The sequence below is a fragment of the Melitaea cinxia genome, chromosome 8 (assembly GCF_905220565.1).
Source record: "Melitaea cinxia chromosome 8, ilMelCinx1.1, whole genome shotgun sequence".
Classification (NCBI taxonomy): Eukaryota; Metazoa; Arthropoda; class Insecta; order Lepidoptera; family Nymphalidae; genus Melitaea; species Melitaea cinxia.
The window spans coordinates 1,327,272-1,341,755 of NC_059401.1; the positions used below are offsets into that span (position 1 = coordinate 1,327,272).

Genomic DNA, 14,484 nt, shown 5'->3' on the forward strand with positions numbered 1-14,484 from the left:
CATACAAATTAATGTAGGTATTTGATCGCAAATGAAAAAAAAAAACTACTTCAGTTACATCGCCAAGTAATACTACAAAGAGGAAACCGTCGGCGTCGGACCACGTCCTAATTTTACTAGGCTCTCACAGGACTGTTGATCTGTAGTATAATAAGTAGAAAAATCGCCTGTGGTATTATAATGCATGCATGATAAACAAAGGCACGGGCATTTTGAGCCCGTGGAACAAAATTTATAAATAAATAAAAAATACTACAAAGGTAGATAAAAAAATAGCCAAGTAAATATTAATTAGTACGCATTCAGCCAAAAATAAACTATTAACGTAAACATTGAATGAAGTTTTTTTTTAATCGATCAATAATTTCAATACATATTAATATTAACGAAATTTAAATATGTATATGATAATAATTACTTTTAGATTATATATTTACAATCGTCCAAGAAGTGTTTGTTTTCGTGTAATTAAGACGAGATCAAATATTTATATACTAACAGTAACAACAGGATGCGGTGGTTTTATCAAGGCCGCGCTGGCGCGCGTTTGGCGCTGTTAGTAGGGTGCTTTCTGTTCCGCGGGTTGCGATTGATTCCTAACTGAGTCTGGGTGTAATATTTGTATTTATATATGTATTATTTTTATGTATATTTATCAAAAAACAAATAGCTACAATCGGCTGTAACCTATAATAAAAGAATTAAGTTGCTTTCCAGAAGAACGGACGACGGTGTGTGTGTGTCGTATCATATATATATATATATATACACATACGTATATGTATACACCCGTATATATATACGAGTGGGTTGATTTCTAAATAAATAAATGAAAAAAAAAGTCTCACACTACGACCCCACTAATAATGATAATGATAGCTAACAAAATTGGATAATCAAAATAATTTCGTTTGCTCGCAAATGAAAAAAAACCGACTTCAATTACATCGACCAGAATACAACGAAAGTACACCCCAGGACAGGATTTCATTCATCACACACACGACACGCACTACCTTCGTTTAAAAAAAATCATCGAAATCGGTCCACCCAGTCAAAATTTCTGAGGTAACATTCATAAAAAATACAATCGAATTGAGAACCTCCTTTTTTGGAAATCGGTTAATAAGAAATATTGTTTTCTCGTTACCATACAAGACTGTAATAAAATTAATAACAGAACTACTACTTCTATTATAAAATAAAAACTTTACTTGAGACGATATACTTCTTTTCGTAATGTCGATAAATATCAATTAGCAATGTGCAACATTTTCCAGTTAATCTCTTCTGTGGTCGCAAAGTTTCTTAGAACTATGAGATAATGCACTACCTTATCATTATAAGTAAAGATAGTTGGCAAGTGTTCCTTTTGAAAGGAATTCCTCATTTAGTAAAATATTGTTGCAGGCTCCTTGCTAACATGTAAATTGGCCTTTGCTATATATTTTATAAAATAATTGTATTTGGTCGCAAACGAAAAAAAAAAACGGATTCGCTTGCATCGACAAGTAATACAACGTAGGTAGACGAAGAAATAGTTAAGTAAATAGCTCCGTGTTATTAAATATTACTTAAAAAAGAAGTCCTCAGATAGCGGTCAAATTTAAATAATACTACAAGACAAGCATCACTTTTATTAATAGCAGATTAAAATCAGTTCACTCAATATTTATTTATTTATTTATTTATTTATTTATTTATTTATTTATTACAGTTTACATTTATTGCACTTACAGTTTACAACCAAGGCGTACAATAAACAAGCATAAATTAATAACACTACAACAAATACATTTAAGAAATAACAATTTATCTTATAATACGAGTATACACATTAACATAATTCTAAATACTTAAAGCAAGATTTAACAAATTCAGACGAATTCATGGCGAATATATCAATACTACTATTGGAGGCCAACATATTATTAAGTAAGCGAAGGGCTGACTGCGTTGGGGCGCTCCGAGCAGCTTGCGTCCGCACACACTCCACCGCGAACAGCGGCCGGGAGCGCCTCATGACCGTACAGCGCGGTGCGCATATACCACATGCCCCCAATGTCGTAGGATTATCTATTTTATTATTTACTAAATGGTAGTAGTGGAGCATAAGGGCACACTTTCGCCTTAGCTCAAGAGTATCCAAGCCCACCATACCATTCACATAAAGAGAGGGATACAAATAAGGATAGTAACTATAGAGTTTAAAGAACAAATAACGGGCAAACTTTTTTTGCACTCGCTCAACTAAGGTTTTATAAAGTTTTTCGTGTGGATTCCAGATTAAAGCATTGTATTCCAATGTACTGCGAATAAAAGCAAAGTATAATATTAAAATTGATTCTTTGTTAGAGAATCTTGCTGATTGTCTTATAACAAACCCAAGTGCTTTGTACGCTTTTTGACACGTTAATTTAATGTGGTGATTGAATGTTAACGCCGAATCAAAGATTATACCTAGATCACGTATACTATCTACTCTAGACAAAGCTTCGCCGTCGACGGTGTACGTGAAGGAGATCGGGGAATGAGACCGAGTATACGTTACAATTTTACATTTAGATGTATTAAATGCTAATTGATTGTCTCTGCTCCAGGCACAAACATATGTATATCATTTTGAAGCGCATCGCAATCATTATTGCCTTCAATAGTCATAAACAACTTTAGGTCGTCAGCGAACATCAGACATTGGGTTCTTTTGAGTACTTCTGGAAGGTCGTTAATCATGATGAGAAATTGGGTAGGACCTAAAGTACTACCCTGGCTTACACCAGAAAGTACAAAGTATGGATCAGACCGATAAAACCCAAGCTGGACGTATTGAACGCGGTTTGTGAAATAATTTGCAAAGAACTTTAATAAAGTGGGTGTAAAACCTAATTTGGAAAACTTATTTAAAAGAATATCAATATTTACGCGGTCAATAAAAAGTTTAAGGTAAAATACAACGTAGGTTGACGAAAACATAGTCAAGTAAATACGAACTCATACTCAATCAAATTTAAATGGGACCATGTGACAAGACTAACGTTCGATAAAAAAAATCATCGAAATCGGTCCACTCAGTAAAAAGTTCTGAAGCAACATCCATGAAAAAAAATACAATTGATTTGAGAACCTCTTCCTGTTTTAAATTCGCTCTAAAGCATCATCATTGGCCTTAGTCCGTCTATTGCAGACGATTTAGACAGTGTCAGACAGACACTGTGTCACCTAGGTCACTCTTCAGGAAAACGCGGAGTTGCCTAAGCTCTGCGTCACCCTCTCGACCTCACTGGCTAGGCCCACAGGAACGACGAGTCGATACGTGTGGAGCCAGTTCGGCTGCAGGAGTCTTTCAAATTTTAGAACTATGCCACGAATGCTTGACGGAGACGGTTTTCAAATACCTCTGAGATATTTTCAGAATTCTTGAAAATAAGGAGATTCTGGATTCGACTGTATTTATATAAGTGTGTTTGTTACCTTATATATTTTTACTGGATTACACCGTTATGATGATTCATTTTTCAATCGATATCGAGTGTTTGTCATGTCCTTTTCAGTTTGATCAAGAAATGGAGAGTACTTTTGCATTATCCCTAATAAATGCGTATTTAATTGCTAATTACCTACATCGTACTATCTGCCGATGTAAAGTGAAGTTTGCGGTTTTTTTTTTTCGTTTGCAAGCAAACGAAATTATTAGTGACTAGCTGTACCCGCGTCTTCGTCCGCGCAGAATTAAAAAAAAAAAATATTGTTCAATCCGCAGAGTTACAAAATAGTACTTTTTATTACATCAGCTCGTCCAAATCGGCCCAGCCGTTTCAGAGATTAGCCGGAACAAGCAGACAGACAGACAAACAGACAAAAATGGTAAAGAATGTTATTTTCGCATATGTACCGTATGTATAGGTAGGTACATCCATATGCATTTAGTAAAAAACGTTTCTTTTAATATTACAAACAGACACTCCAATTTTGTTTATTTGTATAGATTTGATTCTTATTTAAAGTTTGACACGACAATTTTTATAATTGTGTTTTAAAAATTAATTTTTTAACATCATAACATTTTTACTTGTGATGTTTTTTATTTATTTTCTTCTCTAGACACAATTTATTAGCTTAAAGTAACGTAGGCTAAATCGCTGCTAATATCGGTAGAAAAAATCAGAATTAAAATTAGCGAAGCAAAAACAATACACATTTGTTTAATTTCTTGTATACAACATCTGACAAATCAAAGATTTTTCCCATTGATAACTGTTTGACCTCCAACCGTCGACACCAAGTGATTCTGGGCCAGAATTTATTGCTGATAAATTCCCCCACGATAAATAATAATTATAAAACGAACTAAACGCGTTTCTATAATGACGATTTGATTGATAATAAACAATCTACAATACATACTAAAGAACGAATGTTTGGTTTAAATATGTAACCACACATATACATACATGATGTGGCGACATCTATCGCGCGACTACGAACCACGTAACTAGAGAAAATTGACATATGCTACATCGCGCTATCAAAGTTTTCAGAGCGATTGAGTGTATATACAAGAACCTGACAACAACCGTTGGGGACCCACTCCGACGACGCTCTAAGCCGAGGTGCGATCTCGCTAGGAGACACCCTTAGGGCGTGCGTTTCTCCCCGAGCCCTCCCAGAGGGCTTCCCCTTCTTCCTTCGCATCTGGCGTCTTTAGTACCCGGTTCCTTCCACCGGTGACGCTGTAAAGGCCGATACGGCCAACAGCATTCTACAATTCGAAAAAAAAAAACAACCGTTGGGGGCCGTTAGCTTACCAGACACTACACCCGTCTGGTCGGAGGATCCTCCCTTTGCGATGGTGGACGAGGGACTTCACACCATGGTCTGCACCGCTACAATGTCATAAACGGAAATTGAATTCCTAGAACTATCGCTGCTAAAGACAAATTCGTGACAACTATGCTACTTACTTACTTACCTACTCCTCTAGCTCAGTGACCCGTAGTGGATCTTGGCCTCCGACACCACACGTCTCCAGCGATCCCGGTTCAGAGCTATCTTACGCCAGTCCATACTAAACAGACTATAATATTAAGAATCATTAAAATTAACTTCAAAATGCCATCTTTGCACTTTATAAAGTTTGATTTTTATAATTCCAACATTTTAATTGTAATTTTAAATATGCAATGAAGTATTTTTATTAAAAAATTAAACGTATAAAATAATTAAAACTAAAGATACGCAGTTTACTTTTTGTAAACAATTAAAATTCAATTAGGATGAATAATTATGCCTCAAGACATCGCTAATGACTGCACAGATGGCGACAAAATATTATCGCTATTATGGATATTAAAACATGTGGTTGTTTAGTGGGACTTGTTTTTAAGAGACTTATTATATCTTAATATTTTATAATTTGTGAAGATATTCTCATTACAAATAGTACTTGTTTATTTAAAAAAAAAAAAGCGTGCCCTTTAGACCACACGACTAAAGTAAACATTACGAAACTCATCTATCATTTGCTAACTTATATCTCCCTTTCAACCTTCGTTCGCCCCACCTGATCACACTTTTCATAACACTCTCGTCACGTGTGTAAAAAAGTTTTTCTTCAATAATTATAACTTTGATATACAACATACAAATTATTTAATATTAATGTCTACAAGCTCCATCTAACGACCAATGCTCGCGGTTACGATAAACGCAAGTAAAACCTCTCTGTATTTATTTCACGTATCTAGTTTTATTGCGAGGCTTATTACATATCACCGCGGTTAACTTCTCATTCAATTGACCGGTTTGATCGCAGCCTACATTTCTTTTTTTAATGTCAGATCATGGGAAAATCAACTTTTTAGCGAGACCACCTTGTAATTTATTGAAGCTTTTGTTTTGACGATACTTTTATGTCATGCTCATATTTAGCTAAGTGTAGAGTAAATTAAATGGGTGATAATTCACGTGCAATAGTAAACAAATATATTTTATCACACGACCTAATACACGTTACATGAAAATAATACGCAAGATAAGCAAAAATATGTTAATAATTGTGTTACTCGCAAACGAAAAAAACCGACTTCAATTACATCGACAAGTAATAAAGCGTAGATAAAAAATAGTCAAGTAAATACGCGTTAACAAAGATTACTCAAAAAGTAATCAACAAATCTCGATAAAATTATCGAAAAGCAAAGAAAAATGTTAACAATACACCTAGAAAAAAGTTATGAGATAACGCACAAAAAATATAGTCGATTTGAGAACCTCCTTTTTTGAAGTTGGTTCTCGCTTCAGCCTGTAATATCCCACTACTGGGCATAGGCCTCTTTCCCCATGTAGGAGAAGGATCAGAGTTTAATCCACCACGCTGCTTCAATGCGGGTTGGCGGATATATGTAACTATGAGTAACGGACGCTATCAGGTGTACATGATAACAACCGGGACCGACGGCTTAACGTGCTCTCAGAGTCACGGTGGGGAGACCCACAAGGACTGCACAAACACCCAGACCTTGGCAAACACCTTTTTGAAGTTGGTTAAAAAGTATATATTATCATAAGCATCAAACAGTGTATTAACACGAATTGCTCGTTCCGTGTCACCGGCGTAACCTTTCTAAGAAGCGGTAAATCGTGTACACTTTCATTCTGACCCCAAAACAACGTTAAACTTTGACAAACGCCAATAAACATAAATTGCACGATAAAATTTAATATCTTTAGCATACTTGAACATCGATTTACTTATTCTTAAGAAACTACTTGAATTTCGCATTTCTTTTGAAACAAGTAAATTCAAGTAGTTTTTTTTCTACTTTCGAAAAAGAGGATGTTATTTGAACATCCTTTTTTGTACATTTTAGCGACATCTAAAGCATACATGAAATGTAAACCAGTATTATAATTTATAAACAAATATTCTCTTTTAAAGTATGACTAATATTCTTTAATATGATCAATTCCAGAACATCAAGGCTGAAAAACAATATTTAAAAAAAACAGACATTTTATTTAAAAAATATTTTGATACAAATCAAAAATTATATTTTGCATCACTTAAATTGAAAATATCATCAAGTGAAAAATTAACTATAAACACGCAATCAAACCAATGTTAGAACTGTTTTTCATTTATTAAAATTGTATCTAAATCTAATAGATAAAATTCTCCTGTCGCGGTGTTTGTAGTTAAACTCCTGCGAAACGGCTTGACCGATTTCCATGAAATTTTGTGTGCATATTGGGTAGGTCTGAGAATCGAAGAACATCTATTTTTCATCCCCCTAAATGTTAAGGGTAGTGGACGCCTAAATTTTTTTTAATTTTTAGATAAATTATTTATTTTTTATTTTATTATGATTTGGCGTTGAAAAATACATACAACCCTAAATTTTCACCCTTCTACCACCAACCCCTATTTCTTAATAGCGTTTAGCGGCAAGACAACGTTTGCCGAGTCAGCTAGTATTACTTAAATCTCCAGCATAAGCTACTCCGTAGTGATTGATAAAAAGGCGATAACTATCATTATGATGACTTATGACCTTTTACAACGCATCGCTTAACAGAAGCTACGTTTAAGTATTACTTAGACCTTGGTGACTGGAGTGGAGAAATAACTTCACACTTTATTCAAGGTTCAGTGTTGGTGGTAAGGAAACGCGTAAACACGGTCTTTTTATATATACTTAACTAGGTCGGCAAACAAAGCGTACGGCTCACCTGATGGTAAGCGATTACCGTAGCTTATAGACGACTATTCTGAAATAAATATTGAAACGTTTTTTTTAAATCGCATTAAAATATTATATAGTCTAAGACTTTTTCAGGAAATGAATTACCCAACACAAAAATAATTTTTCAATTTGTTATTTTTTTTTTTTTGTATTAAAACCTTCCGTGGGCCTTTAAGAATACAAAAAAAAAAAAAAATTAGCCGAATTGGTCGAGCCGTTCTCGAATTATACGCTTAGCAACGTTCAATTTTATTTATATAACTATATAATTATATATAATCCTGCACCGAATAATACGCTTTATCAGTTAATTTCACAAAAGCAACTTATTCGACTAGACTTCAAAACTTTTAAATAGTTACTAAACTTAAATAAAATGTACATTTCTCTAGTGCTAGGGTTAAAAAAAGATTCGTAAAATTTAAACGGCGAAATAACTTTACGATGCAATTACCATTAAACAAATTTTATTTAATTAAGCGTCGATTAACTTAGAAAGTTGGGAGATAATGAGAATATACGGCCGGTTGTCGCAATTCATTGGTTTTATCGTATTGTGCACGATTTACTGCAGCGACGTTGGATTGCGTCATTTTCTAGCGAAATATAAATGATATAGCCATTTACTTAAATACTATAAATGTAATGTAAATTTTAAATATATTTTCCATTAAATATTATGCTATATTTTTGTACGTAAATCACTTATTTGTTTTATATAAACCTTGCCCTGTCCATAAAAAAGTTCAATAAAACGCGGCCTCCTTGGAGAAAATTTTAAAATTTTTAGCTATTCGATTAAAAAATCATCTAATTCGGTCAACCCAGTAAAAGAGCTCTGAGGTAACACACAAAAAAAAAATACAAGCAACTCCACTTTTTTGGAAATCAATCTCTATAAAACTAAAATAAATGTTGGTAACCGGTCGTTTTAGTTAATTTAAATGTACTTACATTATAAAACGGTAGTATTTTCAAACACACTTATCTCGGAATCTGTTCATTTATCTGAGAAGGTTATAGGCGATAAAATATCACGCTACGAAGCATAAAAGTGACGCAGTTAAATATAACATATTGGGAAAACCGGTCGTTTAGTCCAATTACGTTTTTTTTAATTGACTTTAAAATATTGATTGTTGTACAAAAATTACTTTCCGGTCTGGCTGTCTGTCATTTTAGGTCTCCCGTGCCTTGGAGAGCACGTTGAGCTTTCGGTCCTGGTTCTTCGTTATTACAAATAATTGGACCTGTGTGGCTACGGTACTAAAAAATATAGCCACCCCCTCTCTTCCCGTGGGTGTCGTAAGAGTGCGACTAAGGGATAACACAGTTCCGCTACCACCTTGGAACTTAAAAAGCCGACCGGTGGCGGGATAACCATCCAACTGCTGGCTTTGAAATACACAGGCCGAAGACGGGCAGCAGCGTCTTCGGTGCGACAAAGTCAGTACTGCGGTCACCAACCCGCCTGCCCAGCGTGGTGACTATGGGCAAAACACAGTTCACGTTATTTTTGGCTTGAGCTTGTGGAGGCCTATGTCCAGCAGTGGACTGTATAGGCTGTAATGATTGATTGATTGATTGACAAATACTTGATAGCGATCGTTACTCATAGTAAAGAACATGCTAACCCGCAGTGGAGTAGCGTGGTGGATTAAGCTTCAATCCTTCTCCTACGTGGAGAACGAGGCCTATGCCCAGCAGTGGGATGTTACAGACTAAATCTATCGATCCATAATAAAAAATAAACGAAATATTTTTAGCATCCACATATGGTGGTCTATTCCTAAGATAGAGCTACATTATTTTTTTATACTAGCAGTAACCGTACGAATAATTCGCACTAAATAAGTATAATAATTGTCAATCATGTTGACGTTGTTTCAAAATTAAAGCCGTCTTATATATAATTTTAATAATTAATTAATTTATAAAAAATGCAATAATAATTATTTTAGTTGTTGATGCCGGTAGAGCAAGCAATTCTTTATAAAATGATATATAATTTATGTGGAGTAATTGTTAAGTTTTTTCTATAAAGGGAGGCAAACATCTGAACCTTAGCGTAGTAATATATATAGTTACGTTTGTAGAAACTTATGTACGATTTTCATGATTTTTCATCTCATAAGAACCACACACAAATAATAAATATTAAAAAAACAGCCGGATTTGTCCAGCCATTCTAGATACTTACCAAAAAAAATTAGCTATTAGTTATTATTGATTAAACATCAAAAAATGTTTTCTAATTTCCACTTACATAAAACATGTCTGGCATTATTAATAGCCAGATTAAAAGTACTGAACTCTTTCATCCAGACGTGACTTACAATACTTACATAGACAAATTGAAAGTAATAAAATCGATCGTGAAAAGAAGCAGGCGCGGGGTTCTGGAGTTCTATTCTCATCAGAGTGAGCCACTCGTTTTTAAGTGGATTTATTAATTATATATAAATGTAAATTTAGTGTAATATAGACTATATTAAAAGGAAATGGTTTTTCTAGATTAATGTTATATTTTTACTGTTTTAAATAATAATTCTTCTTTTTCTTAATTCTAATCCACATTAAATCAAACTAGTAATACCCGTGCGAACAATTCGCACTAAATTAGTAAAAAAATTACCGACTGTCAATCATGTTGACGTTGTTTCAAAATTAAAGCCGTCATATATATATATATAATAAAAACATTAATTTACGATTTCGTGTAAAACGATAAATTTAATTAAGATCCATACATATATCGGTCATAGCACTGGCTGTTACGCTGGCGGTCGCGGGTTCGATCTCCGCTCACGACAGATATTTCTTTTGGCCATATAGATATTTATTGTTTGTGCTTGTGTATTTTGTGTGTTTCCGGACCCCGACACAGGAGCGAATCATACTGGGGGCTATTAAGTGTAAATGTTTATATATTCATTACAGATAGGCCACAGAGATTGTTTGTCTTATTCTGAGAGTTTTTGCTTGCATTGTGTGTATTACTGAATCCCTAAGGCTATAGGCTTTAACCTATGAGCCAGTACGCGTAAGACTAATTACTAAATACCTAATGCCTTCTTTACAGGACCTAGAACTCGCTGATGGGGACTACGCTAACGATGTGGGTGAAGAGTGGGATCCTATAGAAGACGACACCAGTTCCACTAGCAGACCCATACTCGGTGTGACACCATCAGCCTTCACCAGATTAGATGTATCCAGACTAACCACGATTGACCCCGTCGCTGCGACCAACGAGAGGCCCAGGATTTTAGAAGACTGTAAGTAACCTACATTGAGAAAGAGGCAAATAACTAGCACAGTCAAAGGCTGTATCAATCTTTGAATTAGGACCGATTAGTTTTAAGCTTTTCAGTTTATTTTAAATTCATTTTATAGCTTAGAGAAGCAAAATATATAGTTAAACAATTACGTATCTATAGCTATTTAGAAATTTACTTAGAAGAGTAGTAAGTAAAGCTTCAATTCATGTCTTAAAAACTATCCACGAAGACATGAACACGATGCTACACATAGGTAATAAATACGTAAGCACTATTAAGCAAAGAGTGAAGTCAGTGAGTGTAAAGCCAAATAAATTCAATTGATATCAATGTTTTCTAGATGTAAACTCAATATAAAATTATCGTGTCGCGGTGTCTGTTGCCAAACCGAAATTTTGTGTTCATATCGGGTAGATCTGAAGATCAGCCAACATCTATTTTTCATACTCCTAAGTAAGGGCAGGGAAATTAAGGGGGTTAATAATATATATAGCAAAACAACGTTTACTGGGTCAGCTAGTAGACATTATAAAACACGAAAGAAACATTGCAAATGAAATTAAATTTAACGTACGAATTATTTTAGACGTGTTTGGTCATGATCAAATTAACCCCAAGCCCAAGTCGATAAAAAAACTTACGCTAAACAACCTGAGTAAGGTGTTACAAGGTATAAAAGAACTGCCCACATACTAAATTGAAAATACATCAATACCTTAGAAAACAAACATAATTAGTATTAGAAGAAGAACTCGCGTACTGTATATGAACCCAGATGAACAACATTCTTAAGGCCTATTATTTCTTCCAGCAAGAGCCACTGCAGAAGAGCGTGCGTTCCTACACAAAGGGGCAGTAGCTAACATACGTAATGTTTTCCACGCTGGCAAATGTCTAACGCCGCAAGCGAGGTGGTTTCCTGTTAAGAAATTGGTACCAGCTGCGGACACACTGTAAGTGTTGTAACTGTTTAAATTTGAACCTATTTTAGATTATTAGACAAGAGAAAAGATATATGGTAGTGATTAGTTCTTAAGATTTTTATTGCTTAATTGTAACTATTCGTTTCAAATTATTTTCGTTAAGAGTGAGGTATACAGTACTGTAAAAGCTTTTAAATGTCCCATTACTGGTCAAAATTCTACTTTTGTATACAGCTAGGTCGATAACCAAGTGTATGTCTCACCCGATGGTAAAAAAATGAATAAAGATGGTAAAAAATACCAGAAGTATCGGTCAGGAGCCCTGATCACCTTACTCTCCACAGGAACAAATAAAAAGAAATGCTATTTAGCTGTGACCTTCTGTAAGGTCGAGGTAGTTCCTCAGTCTGGCTGCTCCAGATTTTGAGTAGAATGTTTCTTTCTTGTATCCTATCTCAGAAAAACATGGCTTTTACACGCCAAAAAAATTTACATAAAGCAAATTATATTTATGGTGTATTCTTCTTAAAGACCAATCAAACTTTTGGGTTTCTCACATAAATAAATATCACCATTAGGTATTTTCTCAATTAAAGACTTCAAAACAAACACACCTAGGTTTATTAAGCCGTACATTATAATCTATATAGCATAACATTGCTTCCGCTTCTAATTCAGCGTAGAATTCTTAAATAAGAATCCTATTTATATACCTTCAGTTACATACCACCGTGCGTGCAATTGCACCGCTGCGCCGCGGACTCGGGTTGTTGTTATGACGAGAGCCAAGTCTGCACTCCAGTCGACGGGAAATACATTGCATTATCGTTCTTGGTAAGTATTGATTTTGATTCAGACGAATTGTAATTTTTTTTTTAGCGTTCTACTGGTGGGCAACAAGGCAACAGCCATGAGCGTATTAAGAATTTTGTAAAGGTTGGGACAACAAATAAATTTAAAACTCGATAAATTCATTTTATTTACTTTCACTATGTGCACTACTTTAATAATAGCCTGCGGTGGCTTTATCTAAATCTACCTAAAATTTCCTTATTGAAGTCTAAAATATCAATTATTTGCTAGCTAGCTAGGGGTGGAGCAAATGCCCCACCTTGCCCCACGTTTGAACGGCCATGGCAAAGGCATCTTCTATATAGGAAAAGATTAGACGCTTGATCAGACACGTTGCTCTAATGCCGGTATTGAAAAGAAAATATAATAGGCCCAATTTTACGAAGGTTGATATTTTTTATTAATTTATATTATAGTATGATAAAAATAATGTCGGGTAGATGTGTATATTCAAATTCGAGAGTTCTAGACCTATATAATATTATAATTTCACAATTAATTTCTTAGCTCAATAAAGCCGGTGGCAACGTAACTCCCGCTAGAATATTATTCTACAACCACACAAGATGCGCTTGCGTCTCAAAAGAAACATTAGAGAGTACGCCTCGTACCAATATCTATCTAAAAGAGAAAGAGATTGTAGAAAGGAGAGAGGAGAAAGATGAAGGTGTAAAAGAAAGGCAGAACGATTGGCGAGTGCCAACTGAGGAGCCATTATTAGAAAAAGATGAGGGACAGACGTCGCCACCTGAATTGAAAAGGTAATAATTATCTTTTTATATATATTATATATTTATTAGTAATATTATAATATTCTTACATTCAATTTGGGTAGTAATAAATCCATAACAATCCTTGTAAATACATTTATTCTTACAGCAACTTGTTCACTTCGCATTTGAAACTATTCTTGATAATTCAATCAAGGAATGAGTAACCACTGTTACAAACGAGTATTTATATAAGTTGAGTCAAATTTGGAAGATTATCAAGATCGGTTTTCATAAAAATAAAAAAACCAATAAAACCCAGGACCGTTCACAGTCTTTCATATCTTCTTCACAGATGTACGTGCCCAACCCTTTTCCGCAATCGCATCAAAGATGGCGTATGTTCTTGTGTCTGCGATTGGCGAGACTTAACCAGTAGGCGGGACTGTCTCACCCTTGCAAAGGGCAAAGAGCACTTCGGATTAAGAGACAGAGTATGTGTCTCACAAGGAGACTGTATGACACCCACTTGTGAGTACGGACCCTATGATAGAAGTTCAGGCAGATGCCCTTCCAGAAGATTCAAGAGAAGATACCACTCTAGGCGATACCAACCAGACAAAGTCTGATCCACCAACAAAATACCAAGTTCAAAATAAAACACCCTTAACTGATCGAAATATTTTTGATCGTAGCCAAGTACAATTTTAGGAATCAAGTACTCTATTACAGGAAAACAGACAAGAGTATTGGACAAAGTTGTAGCTCTTTCTGTTCAAACAGTTGAAAATTTTCTTCTGCTTGTAATTTACAATTTTTTCGCAGTTAATTTGAAGTATCACGAGTGTGATTGATATTATAATAGGTACTATCTATTAAAATATAGACTGATGATTAAAAAAATGCTAATAATTGTAACCAAACAATAATAAATATTATTGATATACATCGGTCATTTTGGCGCGCGAATGTATGA

General features: G+C 34.6%; 1 protein-coding gene across 1 annotated transcript in view; it reads left to right on the forward strand.

Moving 5' to 3' along the window:
- LOC123655765 overlaps window positions 1-14,484 on the forward strand; it is a 40,159-nt gene extending 25,675 nt beyond the window's left edge. The window contains exons 2-6 of the mRNA XM_045591518.1: window positions 10,825-11,020; window positions 11,835-11,976; window positions 12,666-12,780; window positions 13,306-13,559; window positions 13,864-14,484. Coding sequence (XP_045447474.1) covers window positions 10,825-11,020; window positions 11,835-11,976; window positions 12,666-12,780; window positions 13,306-13,559; window positions 13,864-14,137 — 981 coding nt within the window. The 3' untranslated portion in view covers window positions 14,138-14,484. The remainder of the gene's footprint in view (window positions 1-10,824; window positions 11,021-11,834; window positions 11,977-12,665; window positions 12,781-13,305; window positions 13,560-13,863) is intronic.